This window comes from Lytechinus variegatus, chromosome 5 (assembly GCF_018143015.1).
Source record: "Lytechinus variegatus isolate NC3 chromosome 5, Lvar_3.0, whole genome shotgun sequence".
Taxonomy (NCBI): domain Eukaryota; kingdom Metazoa; phylum Echinodermata; class Echinoidea; order Temnopleuroida; family Toxopneustidae; genus Lytechinus; species Lytechinus variegatus.
The window spans coordinates 14,636,109-14,658,488 of record NC_054744.1 but is presented as its reverse complement, the minus strand read 5'-3'; the positions used below and the strand labels follow the sequence as shown (position 1 = coordinate 14,658,488).

The 22,380-nt window shown below is 35.5% G+C and overlaps 2 protein-coding genes and 1 long non-coding RNA gene across 3 annotated transcripts; all 3 read right to left on the bottom strand.

The window, feature by feature from the left end:
- Window positions 1-1,213: 1,213 nt before the first annotated feature.
- LOC121415529 (sialic acid-binding Ig-like lectin 11) lies at window positions 1,214-7,957 on the bottom strand. The gene is made up of 2 exons (XM_041608760.1): window positions 7,383-7,957; window positions 1,214-2,980 (listed from the first exon to the last, which is right to left on the bottom strand). Exon 2 carries the CDS (start codon window positions 2,972-2,974, stop codon window positions 1,235-1,237), a length of 1,740 nt encoding a protein of 579 aa, XP_041464694.1. The 5' UTR covers window positions 2,975-2,980; window positions 7,383-7,957; the 3' UTR covers window positions 1,214-1,234.
- A 4,307-nt stretch (window positions 7,958-12,264) lies between these two features.
- LOC121415530 (putative glucose-6-phosphate 1-epimerase) lies at window positions 12,265-16,139 on the bottom strand. Its single transcript, XM_041608761.1, has 7 exons — window positions 16,123-16,139; window positions 15,370-15,443; window positions 14,830-14,900; window positions 14,335-14,441; window positions 13,954-14,018; window positions 13,461-13,552; window positions 12,265-12,811 (listed from the first exon to the last, which is right to left on the bottom strand). The coding sequence occupies exons 4-7, from the start codon at window positions 14,413-14,415 to the stop codon at window positions 12,651-12,653; spliced, it is 399 nt and encodes a 132-aa protein (XP_041464695.1). The 5' UTR covers window positions 14,416-14,441; window positions 14,830-14,900; window positions 15,370-15,443; window positions 16,123-16,139; the 3' UTR covers window positions 12,265-12,650.
- A 23-nt stretch (window positions 16,140-16,162) lies between these two features.
- Window positions 16,163-22,042, bottom strand: LOC121415528. The gene is made up of 5 exons (XR_005970018.1): window positions 21,962-22,042; window positions 20,402-20,893; window positions 17,266-17,317; window positions 16,752-16,810; window positions 16,163-16,201 (listed from the first exon to the last, which is right to left on the bottom strand). It is a non-coding gene; the product is annotated as an uncharacterized LOC121415528 (long non-coding RNA).
- Between the last annotated feature and the right edge of the window lie 338 nt (window positions 22,043-22,380).

Genomic DNA, 22,380 nt, shown 5'->3' with positions numbered 1-22,380 from the left:
GATTAAGTATTAAACCTTGTAGATTTAAATATTAATGTAAAAGATTTGAATTTAAAATATATTTAGAGATTTGAAAGTTAATCCTAAAGATTTAAAGTAAATTCAACATTCTGCTGGTCACTATCCAAAGCCGATCTGGGTTTATTTTATATCCTTAATTGTTAGAGAGTGCATGTATTTTTATATTTTAAGGCATATTCATCCATTTAAATATAAGCGGGAAAATATTTGGGCTCTTTTGCTTTCTGTACCGTCATTGATTTATGTATACATTGTCATCATGATCAAAAGAAAACGATTTAAAGTCTCAATGGGCCTTTGTCATTACAAAATTGTCAAGCTTATATCTGCCATTAATGAACTTTCTGATTGCCTGCTTTATTTCTTATACTATGTTACATTTCATTTCATTTACACTGGGCTTTTACACAAAATAATTACATGTATATATACACAAAATAATTATATATGTACAAAATAACGATATATGTACAAAATAACGATATATACAAATTATTAACATCATTGTGGAATTGGCACCTGACGAAGTATTATGAATAAATATACTGCACCCTTAAGTTCTACGTTAATAGCTGGAATCGCAAAAAAGAAAAGGATACTTTAATATCCTTAAATATCCAAAATATCAACGGAAGAAAAACGGTCACTACTCTCTTGTAAGATGATTATTAGATGAAAGTTTATTTACTACAATTCACATTATGGAAACTTCAAACCAAAAACTCAGGCTTTAAAATCATTTCCGCTCGCTCCAGCGTTGATGTCAAATATTTTAAGAGGATAAACCGAAATTGAATAAAGAAAATTTATCAAAAAAATTTGAACTCATTCATCTTGGTAACTAGCAATACTTTGATTTGATGACCTTCGTTTTACGTGAATCGTTGACTGGTTTCTAAACGCATGTATTACTTATTACTATGTATATCTTTCCATTATAATTTTTCTTCGATTCGGAACGAAATGGGCTTATTTATGAGTAGATATTTTTTACTTCAATTTATACTCTTCGGCAACTTGACCTCTTTGTCAATGGATATATTCTATACATCAACATTCCCCAATCGGATTATTATTGATGTCTTCACCTTTCCTTGTTCAAATGAATCCCTAAATATCATCACTTCATTCAAAAAGTTAACATAGCCCTTATGACTTCGTAAAATGAAAGACAATATTTTTTCAATCAATAAGGACTATGAAAGCTCGTCAATCAAGCTATAATTTCGATGTAAACACCATCAGGACTTTGTTGAGAAAGTTTCTTTTCCTCTGGCTTGGGTGCTTCTTTAGTCGTAAGTTTTTGCGGTTCAGGTCCTTCCTTTTTGTTTCTAGGAGGTGGATCAGGTTCAACATACTCTTCTTGAGGTGCTTCCAGCTCTGGCAAGATGTCCGGTAATGCGTAGTCATGGAAACCATCTTGATGTTCAGGCCTGGGAACCAATCTTGTTGGTGTTATGATCGGTTCGGCATAAATGGTCATTGGAGGAGCATTGAGACCTTGGTATTCGCTCAGTCTTAACCCGTTTGAATCCAACTCAGCATACTGACATTTCTCTTTCTTGTTTGATTTCGGATGAGGATCTTTCTTCGGACATGGCGCCGCTGTAACCGTCGTCACTGCCGTCTTTGATGTGCCGACGGAATCAGAGCTTGACAGAGACCTTTCGGAATCTTTTGTAGTCATCAATGACAACCCAGAGGCGACAGGTTTGATGTTCGATTTGGGTTTCGGCTGATCTTTCTTGTTTTTCTTTCTCCTGATGACGACGAAGTTAATGACTACAGCTGATATGACAATGAACAACCCGCCACCCGCACCAAGAATTACAAACAGGGCTGTTTTATCTGGCGATTGCGATTCATCAGCGCTCACAGACATTCCAGGACTGGAAACATCTTGTTCACCTTTTCTACCCATCGAAGAAGATTCATGATCTGTTGGTGAATCTGTGATTAATCTTGGTGGTGGCAAGGTTCCAACAACTTCCCCAGTGATGATGCTGACCATGAGGTTAGCTGTACCCGTAAACCTATAAGAAAGAACGGGAACCACACACTTGATATTATCGCCACTGTCTGCTGCAGTTATATTCTTGATCGTCAACGCCCTGTTATAATCGCTAATGTTAAACCTACTTGATGATGCCGTAGTTATGAGTTCGCCTCGGAAGTACCAAATAAACCTGTGCTCGTTAGGCTTATCTCTTCTGTTGCAAAGAAACGTCACTGTGTCACCCTCCTCGGCTTTCTGGTTGTAAGGCTGGATGACGACCATAGGACTATCAAGTGCTAATCGAGTCGTACACCTCCGTTGTTGCGTGATGGCGGGGCTTTCTGCGCGACACTCGTATTCCGCTTCAATATCGAAGGAGTCCAGCACTATCTCAAGCTCATTGACACTGTGGGAAACTTGTCCAATAGACTGACCATTCTTGTACCACGAAAGAGACGCAGGTGGTACACCTTGATGTGAAAGACACACCAACTGAACTGTGTCCCCAACAGCAAGGTTGATATTGCTATGCTGTATGGAACATTCAGGGTACCTTTCAGGAGGTGGGAGGAGCACCTCCAGATAAGCCCCGTGGCTTCCAAAGTAATTTCCCGCATGATAGTAACATCGATACTCTCCCGCATCGCCGGCTTGTACCTGGGAGATCCTTAGATTGTATTCACCCCTCCTCACATCTCCTTCGATAGTGTATTGACCAGCGGTAGGCGTGGCACCTGGTAACACTTCGGTGTTGCTGCTGATGAGCTCTCCCGAAAGACCCCTGATCCACATGACCTCGCCTCCTCTCAAGTCCCTTATTCTGCACTCGAAGAGGGCGTCCTGATCTTGTTTAACAGTGACATTTGAAGGGACTCTGTCTATCATAGGCATGGCCATCACATCGGCAGAGAAAATCAAGAAGATGATGGACGTCAGTGGGTGTAAGGGAGACATCATTGTTACCTGGGGAATACATAATGAAAAGTTGGTTGTTACAATCCATTAATCAACCATTTTGAAAACTTATATTACACGTTAACTTCGAGGAAGGATATTGGATTTTAAGACGTTCATTTATCGTTCGTTTGAGAAAAATGAATAACCATGCAAAAGAGCATAAATTATCACACTAATCTTTTTCATTCGTTTACCAAGCGTCGATATTGGAAATCAACTCAATTGACTCAAAACACCACGATGAAAGAAATTGAAGGCAGCGTGAAAATATGATGGCAAACTTTCATTCTTTTTTTTCAAAATAATTGTGTCGTCAATTATCATATCTGTATGTCATTACAAAGGTAGCTTCCCTATTATTACAATAATGTCATTAAACTCAAACCATGGACCCTACTTCATTCTCAAACACTGTATATGGCGTCCACTCAAGCAACGGATCAAAAATCTTTTCATGACCACCGAAAAGCAACAACCCCTGTATATTGTATCGAGGACAGATATTTGATATTCCGTTAAAGGGCCTATATGGTGTAAATAAAACTTGTATCAAATTATGATCATACATACTAGGCCTCATTACATGACGGCCATGATATTGGGAAAGCGGCAATGTCAGTTAGCTGAAAGGAGACATAATCTAACACATACCACTATATTGATGCAGAGTCATATTCTCAATGTTCAACTAGAACTTGAGGGAAAAAACAAATCATGTCCATAATATCTTTTAAGATAATTCACTCTTTCCACACACCGTCTTCATCATCAATAGGACATTGGTTTACATAAAATGTGTACTCTCTAAATACGAAGAGCTAATCGAGTCCCTATAACACATTTCTACTGAAATGAGACGAGGATCAATCCTTTTTGAGTGAACTGTACATCCAATAGTAGAGTGCATTATAGCCCATTTTGGATTGAACTGTGCGTATTTGAATATACTTTCAGTCTAAAAGGAGCCATAATGCACTCTACTATAATGTACAATTCACTCAAAAAGGATAGGTCCCTCGTCTCACTCCAAGGGGAGTGTGATTAGGGAACAGATACGTTCTTACGCGTTTAGAAAGTAGAATTATCTTATGCACTCAAACTCTGGAAACTCGTCAAGAATATCAACCGACTTGGGCTGAACTTGACAACCTAAACATTGAAAGTGTAATATCACCACAAGGATTCCCACGTGTGCTATCCTCCACGAAGCGAGTAATCTAATCCGGACTCTAACATTCCACAACAACAGGAAGGGTTTCATCATAATCCGTCATCATCAAATATCATCTCATTAATGACATAACAGAAATGATGATAGGAGAGAAATCACAGCCAAAAGGTCTTGTTTTACGAACAGTATTGTGTCATCTTTTCTTGTATTGACTGAAACCTTCGCATTCGTCGGTTGTGACCACATTGCCTTGGTTTGAAGAACTTCCAAGAAGTTAATAACTTATTGAAATTCATCCCTTTTGAATTATTTCATTGTTCATGGAAAATTGCCGAGTTCGTGGAATACTTAACTTTGATTGTATAATGATTGACATTTTGAAATAATTCCATGATTTTGAAGGGTAAAATCCCGACTGCCTTTGTGATGGCATACCTGAAATATTGAGATCGATATTGAAAAGGGTCACAGCGTCCAGGCAAGAATTTGCGTGAAATGAGTGGCGATATCTTGCTTTTAGATATACATTCTTTGTTCATTTTCAAATAATTGTAGTGAGGATTTTGTAATAGTGTTCCATCCTATTTTCGTAGTGCTGTACAAAAATCACATTTTCTCTTTTTTTTCAAACAGGAAGTTTCAAAGAAATAGAACAAAATCACGTTTCAAAATCGACAGTAATTTTAACTATTGTCATAGTAAGCCTGGATATTTTTTTTTGTAAAATCACAAGGGTGCCTTTCAGATGTTGTTACTCGACATCCTTTACAAAGTTCAGTTGCAGGTCATAGTCAGGTTTACTCATGAGACTGTTCTGATAACGTCAATTCTCATTTCATTTCAATCTTTATTGACATCTTCCTCTGAATCAAATTACACTTTCTTCCCTATCTATGCTCATGCCTTTCTTATCGAGAGTGGCACTATGTACAGTGTAATAATTTAGATAATTACAAAATAAAATAAGATGTTATGTTTGTGTATGTAAGATTCCTTGAGCTGTAAATCAATATAAACTCAAGAAGTACCTATAAAACAGGTACACGACAGACTATTTTGTTGATATACAGTGCGTTCAAGAGAGCAAACCAAGAATTGTGGGTGATTTATCATTTATCATATACTTTGATTAATTTTCAAGCAGTGCTTTAATGAAATTGTAGTAGACAATCAAGCGTAGAATCAAAACTTACCCACGCCTGGCCCTATATAGGCTATGGGTTACTTGTGAGTTTTTTAGGTCACAAGTAAATAATAAAAATGCCCTAACGGCGTCGGGTTGACCACATCAGGAAGAGACTATTTTTCCCAGGGAGCTCGGGACAGAGGCGGAATCCTTCCTGAACAATGTTTTTTTCTAGAAATTTATTGGAACACATGTACTTTGCCGGGGTAATTTTGTTTACTATTTTTTTAGAATCTGCTTCATTTTCTCCCCCATGCCTTCTGTTTACCTTTTTTTATTTGGAAGTATCGGCATAAATTATATGGAAACCACAGTACGGTGTACGTACGGCCATACTCTAGCTCATTTGGGGTTTTTGCAAATAATTCCTCTCACTTGACATCATCTCGAAATGTTCACTGTCGTCAATTTCTAGCAAATATTCACTAGGATCCTATTATATCGGCTGGTATAATGAACAGGCTCTGAAGGATAAAGTTTTTTCTACACTGCAAAAATACCGGTGTTGATTTAACACCAGCCTATATCGGTCGATCCACACCAGAGAAGCGTTGAAAAAAAAAATCCCACCAGTTAAGCATCAAACCGATATTGGTTTAATACTAATTGGTGCTGCTTAAATGCCAAACTGGTGTTAGCCTAACGCTAGATCGGTGTTGTTTCAACACCACTCTGGTGTGAACCGATATAGATACCTGGCTGGTGTTAAATTAACACCGGCGTTTTCGCAGTGCAATTACAGGAAATGAAACACTGGGAACAAGTGAGCTTTTGCAAAAAAAAACAACAACAGGATAATCATGAAAAACAAATCAATGAATGTTTGAGAAAAATGAAAACATATGAAGAAAGTTATGACCATTTGAATGTTGAGATTGCTTATGATCTGGACATCCTCCCATTGGCAATGTAACCAATAATATGATGTCACACTTTCTATATTTCGCTGATTTCTTTTCTACATATTTTACTTTAAATTGTCACTTTCATAAAGTCTATCCATAAATCATGAGTTTTTTCATAGGAGGGCATGTAATAGATATTTAACATATATAAACAAAGACTTTGTTCTCTCATTAGAATGAACAAAAATTATGTGTTGGGGTAGAACCTACATTTTGTACGTGCAAATGAATGAGATGTATATACTTCTTTGAAATCACACATCTTAAAGGACAAGTCCATCCCAGCAAAAAGTTGATTTCATTAAAAAGAGAAAATCCAACAACATGAACAAAAGCATAACAGGGTATAACACTGAAAATTTCATCAAAATCGGATGTAAAATAAGAAAGTTATGACATTTTAAATTTTCACTTAATTTCACAAAACAGTTATATGCACCTTCAGGTCGGTATGCAAATGAAGAGACTGATGACGTAATCCACTCACTATTTCGTTTTTATTTTATTATTATATGAATGTTCTCATTTTCTCCTTATTGTCAAGTGAAACAACAATCAATTCCGCCCTGAACATTTGGAATTATATAGTATGGTTCAGTCAGATTGGTCCTTATTGTCAAATCTGTAAACAATGTAAATATTGTAAAATTCAAACAATAAAAAACAAAAGAAATAGTGAGTGAGGGATATCATCGACTGCCTCACTTGCATATCACTGAGTTGTCATGGTTGTGCATATCACTGTTTTGTAAAAAATAAGGGAAACTTTGAAATGTCATAACTTCCTTGATTTTGATGAAATTTCAGCGTTATGCTTGTTTGATTTTACTCAAAATCAACATTTTTCTGGGGTGGACTTGACCTTTTATTGGTCACATTGTCAATGAAAGGATCTTAATAGCATTGGTCATTTCGACATTCAAATGTTTTTTGCTTTTCTTATTGTCTGTCCGCAAGTTTTTTTTTTACTTTCATTTAACTTATCGGTTTTAAGGCAAGCTTACTTGTTTGAGGATTTCATTCTTAAGTATATATCTCTTACTGTTATGTAGGGTGAGCTTGTGTCGGTCTATACATTATTATATAATATACTTCATTCCAATTTTCTTTACACTCTCAGTTATCATAAATCGTTACGGATCTTACCTTGGATCTTTGATAATTATAACGTAGATTTATCTTCAGAAGTGTAATAGCTTACGATGCTGACAAGTAAACTCTCCAGTGTTAATTCAACATAATTCCAACATTGGGTCCACCTGCAAGTGAGCTCTTTGAAAACAAACTGGTTTCCAAGGAGAATATCCACAAGAATCAATGAAGCTACTTCACAATAATAGGGAAGAAATATCGTTTTTAGTCATCAATTACATAAACGCACCTCGTGAACTGATCAGTGAAAGGGTTACACTATCGCATTTGTCATTTAGGTCTTATTCCCAATGGCACATGCTATCAACTGGTCACATTCCTCCAAGCATTACTCACACAGAGGAGCACCCAAGGGGTGGGTCACAAAACTCGAAAACAAGCATAAGATCCTGGCATATTATCATCGGAGTTCAAGTAGGTCTAAATAAATGTACATCGAGGCTCTAATGTTGAAAGGAGTATAATGTCAACTTAATTGATGCGAAATCGAAGACTTCCATCTAAATTTTTGAAAGTTTTGACAGTGAACCTATCCTTACGCAAGGTGAGAAGAACTCACTGTGTGCCCACTGTTGGTCGCACCGTGAATGACAGACTGTTGGAGTCTAAAGCAGTCAACTAGTCTTGATCCGCAACTCTTGTCCGTCTTAATGCGTCGGGTATTCTTTGAAATTTTAGAATGATTGTCGAAACATATTTCGTTCCATTGGACTACATTCTCCATGCGAAGGGGGGCTCTCTCCCTCAGCTTAACACTGACGGAATGGTTAATGGAATATATAATGTCGGATTTATTTCAAATGAGGGGATTTGAGTTTAGACTAGCTTTTGGTCGGAATAAAATCGATAGGAATGAATCATACCGGTAGAAAAAAGCAACAACAACAAAAAGTTTGTAATGACGTCATGAATTAACTGTCCGACTGACATTCGGGTTTATCTCAGGATGTTTCGATGTATTGTCTCGTGAGCATGCTAACTCATAAATAAATCAAAATAAATTGCAGTTATGGCAATTGTATTGCGGCCTCTACGATTTAATTGCCAAAGTGGAAGATCCAACAATGTTTACCGCAAATTATTAATAGGGAAGGAGGAGTTTTATATATAGTCCTATTTATTTTTATTTTGAGGCGAAAGCTAATTAACTCGATTTCTTCTTTTTAAACGATGTAGTTGCAACCGATACGAACGAAACGATCTAGTCACTCGTAAATCCTGTTTGGTGAGAGATATGAAAATATTTTTTAAAAATGAGTCTATTTACTTTCAAGATATTTTTTTTTATTATGGAATATCGCTAATATTACATTTTCAAGGTGCAATAATGTTTTCACAAATTATGGGTAGAACGTTTGAACGCGACGAATAAGTTTGATAAGTGAGACGCTTATGTATAGTGGAAAAACGATCTACTGGTTAACCAAAGTTCAAGGTATTGTTAGGTATAGACTGAGCGATCACATGACTATCTCAATGCAATTGTTACGTCAGTGTATTGTTACAAAGGTAAGAGGAAGTGTGAATGCCAATGAAGTAGAGAACAATATTAGGAGAGGAGGAAAGAGATGGGAGGGAAAAGAGAGGTTTCGGAATTGGAACGGGGTAAAGTAGGGACTGAGGGAGGGGAGACGAGAGAGGGGCCGGGCATGTAACGATAGTCGAGAGGTTATAAAAATGAAAGAAATGAGAATGAAATACGGGGAGGAAAGACATGGAGATAGAGAAGAAATGGCATGTTAATGACGGTTACAGTCCGTAATTCCAAAGGCTCTTTATTCCGAAGGTTCGTAATTCCGAAACACGTAAATCCGAAAACGGGTTCGTTAATCCGAACATTAATTTTGTGGCGTAATTCCGAAGGTTCTTTATTTCGAAAGTTTGTTATTCCGAAAACGAAATAAGGTTTGTTAATATGATAAATGCAATAATCAGTGGCGAAGTCGGGAGAACAGGAAGGACAAGGGTGGTGGAGGGGGGTATATAGAAACACCGTTCCTGTTCAATTGTTATTAGGATGGGAAGGCAGGGGCTTCCTCCACCACGCTTGCCCTTCCTATTTTCCCATGCAGCTTCGCAACAGATTGTATCATTTTTCGGATTAAAGAACCATATTTCATTTTCGGAATAACGAACTTTATATCATTTTCGGACAAACGAACCTCATTCTGTTTTCGGACTAACGACCTTTCCAAATAACGAACCTCATTTCGTTTTCGCACTACCGAACTTTCGGAATAACAAACCTTTTTTCGTTTTCGGATTAACTTACCGTCGGAATAATGAACGTAACACGAACGAAGACAGGAAGGAGGGAATAGGCCTAAATAAAACCTACATGAATAAAAATCTACTGTAAAGGGGAAAAGTTTAAACAAGAGTTACAGAAAATCGTAACCAGGGTAACATATTATTGAGAATATTACACCTATCAAACGCTATTAGTGAAGACAAAGAAATAAACCGCAAATGCATGTATGAATCACGATTCATTTTAATCTTATATTGTTTTAAACCACTCCTCCAACCGCTAAGGATATTAAAAGCCGATTTGAGTTGAATGACTGAACAAGCATTGTTCTGTCAATAGTTTACAATTTTGTAAAAGGTCGAATTCTAAAATTTCATAAACAATTACTTCAACCACAATTTTCTAACGAAATATATAATGTGATGTATAGCAATGAAAGTGACATTGGTATAAATTGCACTTTTGATGATTGGTGGATTTTATTTTTGTTTGCTCTATCAAAATAAGGTCTTTTTTTGGGGGGAGGGGGGTGATTGGGGTAGAGATTTACAATCCCGTTGCTTCATTTTAAAAATGATGTCCCTTTGAAAATAGAAAATGAAATATTGGATATGAAAACAAATAATTATGCCAAATACTGCTTTACATTTATTTTATCAATAGAAAAATCTTTAATCTATAATGATATAAAATAAATCATCACAACCAATTACTACATAGGTGTATATAATGTAGGGGGTGGCTCCAGGATTTTTCATATAAATAGAGGGCTCGATTACCTTCACATGCTAAAGATAATGTCGTTTTTTTTTTTTACATTGGTATTATACAGTTCTACGACTCTGGATTCTCTTGCATGCATCTTCTGTATTTTTGTTTTACCTTCCCCCTCTCTTTAGCGATCTTTCCCTATACCAATGTTTTATCAATCGAAAGGGCAGTCATACCAATGGCAGTCATACCAAAGCCCATCCATTTATTCATCTGCACTGGTGCCGCCCTGGTTATACAGCACTAAATACATGTATAATACTCTAGTAATGATATTTACCATTTTCCACGAATGAAAATCACTGGATATAAAACACAACTGATTTATGTGATGGCGCTCTTCAAGTCAAGATATTGTTCAATATAGTATAGCTGTGCCAAAAAAAAAAACAGTATGACCCCAAAAACTGGCACATGTACGTAAATGTCATTTTCTCCTAATTATTTCGTGAATATTTTACATTTATTGATAACATGTATTTTACGGGCATCATTGCCTTCGGTTCAAGTTCTTTTCCCTAGAATTGTTCGACATGGCACAAGTTTGTAAAGACTGATTCGATTTCATGCATAAACATACTCGTTTTACTTGAAGCTTTTCACCGAATAATCTAAATATGTGTAGTGATATTCACTTCAAAAATAAAATAAAACATTGCTATAGATAATACAAGCATGTGGGTTTGTCATATCCTAAAATATCATCAGTATCCCAATTTGCATTTCTGACATTAAAAATTTCACTTAATGGTAGAAAATATTCAGATTAATTGACGAAAATGTAGGCCTATAATTTAATACCATACACAAATGACGTACTGAATTGTCAAATTTCGGATAAGAGGGTAAAACTCCAATGTATTTAACTGATTTTTGAACACGGCCTTTAATAAAAGGAGATCATAATTCTTCGTATCAGCGATTTTCTTTGGCATATATCATATTTCACTTTAAAAACAATGTGCCACAGTGTACCATTTAACATAGATTCGAAAAAGTATTTATAAAAAAAAACCACAACGTACAAGCTCTTAATAGTTGAATTGTACAAATAACTACACTCCAAGGTCTCAATAAGCACAAATTTATCATTATGGTAGCTTTGTTGTTATGATATCTTAATTTCATGATAGACACGGCTCATCAACCAATTAATCAAAATCAAGCTTAATTAAAGTTACCATAATAATAGGTATTTATGTAACCGGACCTAGGCCTTTCGAATACATATAAGCACCAAGTTGTAAAATATACAAAATGGAGGATAAAAGTAAATCCAATATAAAAGTACAGCCAGCTGCATGTCATAAAAAGACTTTCTTTCAATCAATTTAAGAATGTTTGATTTCAGATACAATATCGAATGGTTTAAGTATCGAAGAAAAAACAAGTTTATCAGTCTGAAAAGAAAACTGTTTCTAAAGACTAATGAAACATATATAATCATCTAAATTGACCTGTATAATGTACACATTTTCAATTCACATCAATTTCATAAACGCGGAATTCAAAATTACATGAAGCATATTTGATAATATAATTTTTGATACACATAATATATAGGAAAAGGAAAAGTTTGTAAGTTGCAATACAATGCCACTTGTGCATGAAGCATCTTTAAATGGTGTAAGTTTGCACAGTTCTGGTGCTGGAGTACCTTTAGGCCTATATAGGTGCTACTTTGCACCTTCCAAACTAGAAAGGTGCAAAATTTTACATATAAAAGGTTCTCTCCCAGTCTGGAATTGCGAAGAGTGCGAAAAGTTGGAGGGTTTTTTTATAGAGTATATTTAGCAATCATCTTAGGCATCGAATTAGCAAACCAGGGAAGTCAAACGACTCGCACCATTTCTTTACAATTCTAAATTATTTTTACCAGTAATAAACTTTAAGACTCATTCACGACTCCCATAGCCATGGGTTGGTCAGAAATCCTCGTAATTAAGTCAAAAGAAAGAATAAATGTAAAGATATACAGAAGTAGACTAGTTATTTCAATCTTCTTATCAACTTCTGACATTTATATCTTCTTTTACCATGCAGGGTCTCGTTTCATAAAGACTTTAATTGATATTACAAATTTACAATCAGCCAATCAGATGGAAGGATTTCAGTAGCTTTTAACTATTATTATAAAATTGTTAGCTTCATGAAACCATGGACCTACTAGTAGGTCCATGATGAAACGGACCCATGGTTGTAATTGTGTGGGGCTAATTGAAACGGGTATTTCGGGGACATTATTCCGTGGTGAGCGTTTGACTTGCTTGAAAGATGGCACCGGGCAGGAGAGTCAATGGTTGAGTCACGTGACCACATCCGACACAGATCATTTCCTTGTACTCATCACTTGTGACGTCATGACTACCTTGGTTGGTCCCCTCCCATGGATTCCAGATGACTGGAAGATTCAAAAGAAGGAGTCAAATTTGAAATTGAAAATCAACATAAAAAAAGGAAATTCGAGCGACTGATTACATGAGGGGGGGGGGGGGGTCGACTGACAATGAATATAATGTTATCTCATATAGACCTATCATACCAAGAAAGTTATAATCAAACAATTAATGTAATTAAACAACGTCTCAGTAAAAGACATCATCTAAATCAATGAAAAACAATGTAACTTGATGAAGCGATATACATGTAACTTATTTTAAAGGTATAACGAAGTGAAATTGAATCAATATCCGTATTCAATCACATATTCTCTGATTCAGTGGCGTACAGATGGAAGGGGGAGCTTGGGGCGCTTGCCCCCCCAAAAAAAAAAATAGTAATAATCATCATGACCAAGGGAAAAAAGGAAAGAGAGAAGGGCAAAATATGATATTCTCTGAATATGATACCAAAATATATTACAAAATTTGATGTTCGTTGTATGAAAATGTCAAATAAAATTTGCTCGCTCGCTTCGCTCGCAGCTTTCGATATTTTTTTGCACCATACGCAATATCTCGCCCCTCAAAATGTTTGGCTTACACCACTACTCTGATTGCTATTATCTGACAGAAGAACACATTAATTTTTGCTATTAAAATGTCACATACCCGTGTCTGGTAAGTTCCATTTTCGGATGAAAAGTGAAGCACTGTCTTGTGTATTCTTCAGTACGTGCTCTGACGATGTATTGCTGTACACACTGAGAAAACAAAAATATCAAACATGTTATTTGACTATTGCCATATCACATGTCTTTATATATAAGTATTCATGTATATCAATCAGTGTGACATTAAAATAATATGATTTTTTTATAAACTATATAGTTATACGACACGGTCATGATTAAACTTGAAAAAAAAACTCACTGTCATGATAACTATATACCTTCAGCTATCTAAAAGAAATGAGACTTTAAAAAAGTACCTGAGTTTAGTATCACATAAATGTTCTCATTTGTCATTTCAATCAAATCACGATAAAACTAGCACTGTTTATCTTTTTGTGTCTCTGTTTTTTTAATTTAATTTAATTTTATTTTTATGGCATTGATAAAATTTTGCCTTTCATTCATAACTTTCTACGTACGATCGTAATCACCTGTTATGCGGGCCATCAATTGAGACCCTTTCACCGCACTCTGATGTTGTGAAACTGTAATTTATCTAAGGAAGAAATAAACGAATAATTAGTAGTGTTAGATTTAATCATAGCATATCAAGCAAACGTCTATTTCAATTAATATTCATAATTCACATGTCTTACACCATATTTTGTCGTATTTTTCTATTGGATAATCATGCAAATGATTAGACTTTGTTGACCATGCGTGTTGACGGAATTTTTACATTTTTTAGGATATAGGCCTAATGTATCTTTTTTTTGCCATTTACTGAGAGAAAATTATTTCATTAAGGATTTTAAATAGATGGAATCATGTCTCAGTAGTAAAATGAAAGGGGGGGGGGGGTAAGAACTTACCTCATCTGAAGAATCTGCTTCTTGAAGTCCCAAAACTGATGTATTTGTGACGTCATCGACAAGGAAATGATTTTGAAGCATAGGGGAGCATGTGAAAGGTTTGGAATCTAAAAAGAAACATCGTGATAATTCCTTTAATTCTCATTATATTTTTTCTATTGTACATATCTGCATATTCATTTCCACTCTCAATCAATATTACGTCTGTTATATCGCTGTATAAAGAAACCGTCGATCATCTTTTGTATTCTCCTTTCCATTATTATTTTCCAATTTTAATCTCTAGATATTCTATTCACTTTGGTATGATATTTCATGAGTGCTTTGTGTGTGTGTGTTAGGGTGTGTGCGTGTGTGTTTCTTTCCTTTTCAATAATCCATTCTCCCTTTTCCTTTCAGATTCCTGTAAATAATTTCAAATTTTCTCTTTCTTTCATTTTGATCACCTTGCTCTCTCTATAACTGTTAACACTGATCTGATTTAAATGTACTTACCTTTATTTTCGATAATGTAATCAAATGTGACTTCCTTCTTCTTTAGTGAGATCTTTAATGTAGCCTTAAATCTATGAAAGCAAAGGAAGTATCGAAATATGTTTGGTGAATGAAAACATTTTTTTACAATAAGAGCACTATCTCCCAACAGAAAATGTAAGCGATGGAAATGAACATTCAACAAGCAATAAAGTCTGTCAATATTGGACGTGAAAAGGGTACACACAATAACAACAGCTGGTTGCTCAAAGAATTTTAATGAAAATTATACAATACTGAAATTGCATACAATAATTGAACAAAAGTATACCATTGTCGTCGGTATTTTATAATTTTACTATCACACTTCTCAAAAATCCCCCTCATTTCTCATAATTGGAAAATCACAAGGATGGGCTGTGGAACGTCATTTGAATTTTGTTTAAAGATTAAGCAACGAATATCATCTCTAAAGACAATCTATTCAGTAATTTCATATGTTTGATATTTTCCGAAGTTGTTTTTATTCTTCTTCCACCACTGTTTTTTATTATTAATTACCTTTGGTCCCAGTGTTTTCTCGTGTTTTCGCTGTCTTCCAGAGAAAATGATGCGTTGACGTCGCCGTTGGGATACTGAAGAAGAATAAAGGAAGAACAAAAATGATACAATCTTCATTTGGGCCAGCATACATTATTGTGACATGCGCAAATCTGATGTTAATAAACAGGACACGTCGCCAGTGGTCGACGTAAGGGGGCTCTGGGAGAGAATGTGGTAATTCAAAAGGGGTAATCATATATGACTGATTTTTGTTAGTATAAAGTACAATACAACAGCGTTAACTCAATAAAATAAATCTTTCGACATTCGCACAGTAAATAGCGTAAAGAGTCAAAGGTTTGAGGGGTAGAACATGGCGTATGGGGTCAAATATTTAAATAATCGCGAGCGGGCGAAGGGAGCGAACGGAATGCTAAAACGTTTGCTGTTTGTATGAAAACTGATTTTCTAATTTTGTGCTAAATGTTTGTAAATTATAAAGGGACAATCTCTCATAATTCAACCCCTTCGTTTCCTTTCTTTCCTTCTGGTTTCTTGTTTCTTTTGTTTTATCTTGGTCGTGGGACTTTTTTGTGGGGAGGGAATCCAGTGCATCCTTAAATATACGTCAGTGAAGTCACCAGAGATACCTCTTTACGAACAATCAATGAGTCAGGTGCAATAACATCAGTAGTTATTATATCAGTTATGACTTCTATCATCAGTTTATTTGATGAAATATCATCCAAAGAAGATTCCATAGTATATTACCTTATTTTGTTCTGTGAGAACCCCGTCTCTCCAGCGTCTGATTGTGATGATCTGAAGAAATCGTGTACTGGGTCCTGAGCTAATTAATAAAAATAAAGAATGAAATAAAATGTTACTATTCATGCTTTTAAACGCAATTAGCATCATAATGAAGATGAGTGACCAAAGCAAATTCGTAATCCATGAGAGGCAATTTTAGATGGAAATATATTCAAGCAGTTGTTTATTTATGTCGTTATTTCTTTCTCATCTTATTCATGCTAATGGTAAAGTATATAATGACTTCTCAATTATTTTAATTCTTGATCTTGAATTATATTACTTTCTATTTTTGTATGAAATATTCATCCATATTCAATCTATGAAACTGATGAAATAGCATCTAATTATATCACTTAATTGCATCAATATGTATGACTCCTTATTCTCATTAATTCTTATCTTATTCTCTTTGAGAAACCATTTATCATAAAAACCATAAAAGTACCTATAACCATCATGCTGTATTTTGAAAATACAAATTAGACCAGGAAAATTGAAATTAGATTGGTGAGTGAGATATATAGGTTAGACTTACGTAATATCTTCTTTCAATAGAATTGCTTATACTGCATATGATAAATACTTACACAACAATAAAGGAATGCCACTTCTAATTGGTGTTTTGTTGTTCAATACCGTTGACTTACTGTGAGTAAAAGCAATAAAGCAAAATCATTTTTATCTTCTCCATCATATTTGATCGGGAAACATTTTGTAATTTTAACCTACCCTAAAATTTTTCTGGAAACACTTTTTTTTCGAACCACTTTTTGAGCGTATGGGCGCCATATCTATGCGAAAAATTATTTTTGTCATCTGAAATATCCATAAATAGCTGTCATAAATTGAATATCGTAAAAAGTAGGGACGAAACCTGAAATTTACAAAATGAGATTAAGGGGTGGAGCACTCCCGAATGAAGGTGGAAAATTTTGACAAGCAAAAAAAGTCTCCACTTGCGCATTTTCACTACAAATATGTTTAAAACCCTCTCTAAGTAGGGGGGGGGGCGCACTGGCCGTATGATGTTTCCCCTCGATCTGCCACTTCGTAAAAGTATCATTATATATGGATATGGGGAGAAAGGAAAACATCTCTTACCTTAAAAACAGCCTTTCCACACCATTCATCGTTAGTGACGTCACAGATGCACCTGTTATGACACAAACCAGATACACGACAATGTGAAAACTGAGTTGACACTCAGGAAATAGGGTCAAAGGGGGGCAATGAAAAGAAATAGAAATACAAATGATAGAATAAATCATATTTCATTGATAGGTTTCATGATCGAATAAAAGTTTTGATATATTGCCTTTCGCCCAGGACATGATGGAGAAAATGAAGAAATCTGAAGGTTGGTATCAAAGAAATAACTCCTAATTTATTTCAAGTGTACATGGTATATGCCAGTTTATGGAACTTACAATGTAACTATGTTTCCTTTCAGTTACCCCTACTGTTTAAATACATTTTTATATGTTTTTAAAACGTGTTTTTCTTTGAAAGAATCGTAACTTTTATAAAGGACCGTTTTGCTGTATCCTATATTCTTAACAGTTTTATTCCGCCTCAAAAGTATACTGTATATACACTCACCATGATCACTGTTTCTGACATATTTGCAACGGAATGAAAAGAGTAGGCATAAGTATCGTCCGTAATCAAGCAACCAGATGATGGATTAGTTTTAAATGAAGTAAGAACATAATTTATATCAGCCTTGTTCACATTTCCACTGATCTTTTATTTTATCAAAATATTAAGTCTAACCTCCGCTCAAGCCACGAAGCTGATTGTGATTCTGACAATGTTTTCACACGTCACGAGATCAGTGACACGTATTTCCATCTCACAAATGAAATCACATATGTCTAATGATTAATACCTAATGATATCATAATTTTGACTCATTTCGTTCGGGAGTGCATAATACATTATTTCAGCGGACCTTCCCGCTGTGTTTTGAGTTAGCAGACGGCAAATCAGTTCAATAGCATTTGAGGAATTTGCTACCCGGCGATTGGAGATTCCATGGGCATTACCCAATTAAACCACACTTTCGAATGTCTAGCTGTTGAAACGAAGAGTAATAGTGAACTGAATATACAACTTCATGTTAAATGTCAAAGATCACTTAAGATCAATATACTGTAATTTTTAGAAGATGTTATAACACGTATAGAAGCGAAATTAGCCCCCCCCCAAAAAAAAAAAGATAAAAATAAAAAAATGAAAATAAAGAAATAGATAGATGAATAAATAAATAAACAAATGAATTAAAAAAAATGCGAAATGAGCCCCCCCCCAAAAAAAAGATAGAAATGAATAAATAATAAAATAAATAAATAGATAAATAAGTGAATAAATAGAAAGTAAGGGGGATTTGACGTTTAAAAATTAGTAATTTACATTTTTGATTGATTTTGAGATAATATTCATAAAATGATATAATATCTGATCCAATTTCCCATCCCATTTATCTTTTTCTTTTATTACTTGGTCGTGAAACTTTTGAGGCTCCAATGCCTCCACCCCCTGTATACGGCAATCACATCACATATACTCTGAACAAGGCAGGTAACTCATTTTAAAATGTTTCTGTTGGTGATTTTTGTTTCGTTGCACATGTAATAGTAAGAGTGGGAATCGCTCATATGCATAGGCAAATAGGAACATTGCACTATAAATTCTGAAATACCTCAAGAAATTATTGTCATTCATGGCCAATCTATATTACATATAAACACCATTCATGTATGTAATTTCACTCCTCCTTTGATATATCGTATATCATTGATGAATGGATAAAATAGAGATGATCAGGGGGCCCGCAACATAAAGGTTAGCGATTAATCGCTAAATTATAGGAACAGTTCTGATTGGTTCATAGTCTGTCTACGGAGCAAAATGCGCATGCAACGATGATCTTGATAGGCCATTTCATCTAGCGATTAATCGCTAACCATTGTGTTACGGGGCCCAGGACAGTTTAGGCTGCAGTCACACAACCGACTTCAAACCGACCGTTGGTAACAATGTCATTGGCAATCACGTAATAGTTTTTGTCGGTCTGTGATCATTTTCCCCAATATGACTGGAGCATGAGATATGAAATACTAATCCCTCGCAGAATCACTCCAATAGTATTTGACATCTATTGAACCTCAGCATAGTTTTTACTCGACGAGTGAGACAATTTGGCGGTGATTCTGTTCCCTTCGGGTGTAATATAAACCAAATCACCCACATGCAAAGCAGCTGGAGGGTCTGAATGAAACACGATTGATAGCACTTTACTTTCCGTTATTTTGCTTTTATTTGAAATTTGATCGTTTTTGTTTCGCTTCATTTTAAATGGTGCATACTGTCTCTGGAGAAGGGGCATAAAATATTTCGAAAAACAAGTGTCTCTATTACCAGACATTATGTAAACACATTATGGATTAGATTTATTATGTTTTGTAAAATCGTTGTTCACAATGACTGACCCGTTAAAAAAACAGATGAATATTGAAATTCATTGGCTATGAATAAGATTAATGTATTTTGTTAAATTATCGAAAGATCGATACAAAATTATGTCATTTTGAAATATTATGAAAAATAATGTTCATGATAATGGCCGTTTACGAAGCGACAGTGAATATTGGAAAATTACGAGGTATACAAGGGGCGTATTTCATACAGACTTACAACTATTGTTCCTTTGCAATTATGATAATCAAAAGCTTGATTTTGATTGGCTATGGAGTCATGTTACCTTCGTAGTTGTCATATTAATGACAAAGTAACGATGCATCTAGCGGGTACCTGTACTCAATTTTTTTAAGATTTAGATTTAGACGAATGATGTCATCTCCTTCAATCCTATCTTAGAGAATTAAAATATTCATGAATTACCTTTAAAGATCGTTTTTATTTTTGGTCTTGATAATTCCTTTGGTAAAATATAAAATCTCATTTATTTCTACTTTTATTTCCAGGAAGAAACAAAACTTTAGAACCTATATCAAAACAAAGATATCACTATTAAAACATTATGCAACTGAGTTCCAGCTGTAGAATAGTACATAATGTGTAAAGGTGTAAAACCCATGATATTAAAGACTGCCAACATAAATACCAGCAAAAAAAAAGAAAAAAAAAAGAAAGCTTTAAGACTAAAGAGAGAAATGCAAATGTGGCATATATTAGCTTTTCCTTCAGAAAATTGTGAAATAATGATAATACTTACCAAGTAAATTGACAGTGACGCTTGACTCCAGCCTTCGCGCCAATACCACTTGTTCAATATGATTCTGAGGCATTGTAAATAACGTCTGCTTACAAAATTATACGAGCAAAAATAGACTATCAACAAAAAACAGAGCAATCGATGGCCCAGGTCGCGTCGTTACAAATCTTCTATCTGTTCTGATATCGTCTCCTCTCAATCACCTTTATGATTCTTTCACTGATTATGACTGAACTAACTCATAAGCATGATCGCGATATTTATACCATGCTCTGGCACGAGTGGTCCTGTGCGGATCGTACGGGTCGAGTTGCGCATGCTCACAGAGAAGATATATATTATTTTCATGTTACTAGCGCATGTGCTATTTTTCGTCTGGTGAGTTATTGCCCAGCCATGGTAGTAGGCCGACATCCCTGCTGCGAGGCCACGTTCACATATGAAATGATGCCGATGAATCAAAGGGGGAGATTGGGGCAAGTGAGTGAGAGGCTTAAAGAGAAAGAGGGAGAGATACAGTCAGACTGATAGAAAGGTGTAGCGAGAGAGGGGGATTGGGAGAAGAGATAGAAAGAGATTATCTTATCATAGTAAGATGTGAACATAGTAAATCAAAAGCGGCATTCCACATTTACTGTGTGATCATAATGAAATGGGGGTGATAATACAATTTGAATTTTGTTTATATAAAGGCAGAGGTGGGCGAAATGAATACGTATCACCAATATACACAGTGTGTTGATATTGCATAGGCAGGGTTTACGAGAAAAGTATAGGTTGTTCCACTTATTCTCCAATAATGCAGTGCAACTCGCAGCAATGTGACCTGTAATAAAACATTTGAACGTCAAAAGAAGTAAAAGCAAACGAAATGTAATTCTGAAAAGTCTAGGAAAGACTCTCTCCCCTACAAACAAAAACAGAAGGATCAGCCCCCCAGAAAATCGAATCAAATCTTATTTCCAATGGAATTTGATTTGTTCATCTTACACATGCTCACATACACACGCATCCCCTCACGTCACACCATCTCCAAATACACACACTCCCACACCCACCCTCACATGACACGCACATCAAACGCAAACACACACACACACACATACATTGTCACACACAGTCAATTCTCCCTCAATCTCTATATATACATGTACATCACCCTCTCTCACAAACACACAAGCACACCCACCCACGCACACACCCTGTCATATACACACGCGCCCATATGTGCTACCTCTCACATTTTCAATTAGTTTCTAAGCTTTCACCTTTTTTTTGGGGGGGAGGTATTTGCTCGAGTTTGAAATCTCAAAAATAAATTCATCTTGTATAGTTGTTTCTACAAGTTAAACGAAGGTGATAACTTAAGTGCATTCTATCAAGTTCTGCCCTGACTGCTCACCCGTCACCATTGTAGTCTTACCATGGACCTATCAAATTAACTGTCCTCATCATCACCATAACCAAACCATCTCATCACCCTCATCATTAAAAAATGTTCCAACAAGTTGACACCATCTCTTGAATGATTTGAAGAGCAACCTGCATAAAACAACAAACCTTCGAGTCATATTTTCCGATATGAACTTGACCTTGTAATTCCCAGCCGACGACATGCCGAGGGATGACGAGCGATGACATCGGTACTAATGACCACCGGAAGGCTCAGGGCAGACATCATCTGACATCTACCAGGAAATCCTCATCGGGCAGCGATGATCCCGGATTGCATCTCTCTCCTTGAAAGAGATAGTTGAATGGCTGGGAGATTCTTCTGATGAGTCAGGCTTGTCGCATTGCTTATAAAAAAAATCACGTCATAATTCCATCGGAGGAAATTCTTCCAGCCTCTAATATTTAGTATTTCATAGAAGCTTATGGCGGATCTAGAATTTACAAAAAAAGAGAACGCGGGAGTGGGGTCTAAAAATTACAAGCCCCTAAATGGTCATCGCAACCCGAGGGAAAACATTTTGTCA

Coding starts and splice junctions, on each gene's coding strand:
- LOC121415529 (XM_041608760.1), bottom strand. CDS start 2,974: ATGATGTCTCCCTTACACCCACTGACGTCCATCATCTTCTTGATTTTC.
- LOC121415530 (XM_041608761.1), bottom strand. CDS start 14,415: ATGCTTCAAAATCATTTCCTTGTCGATGACGTCACAAATACATCAGTT. Junction 13,553..13,953: donor ATTGATGGCCCGCATAACAG/GTGATTACGATC, acceptor TTGTTTTCTCAG/TGTGTACAGCAATACATCGT. Junction 12,812..13,460: donor ATGGAACTTACCAGACACGG/GTATGTGACATT, acceptor TGAATCTTCCAG/TCATCTGGAATCCATGGGAG.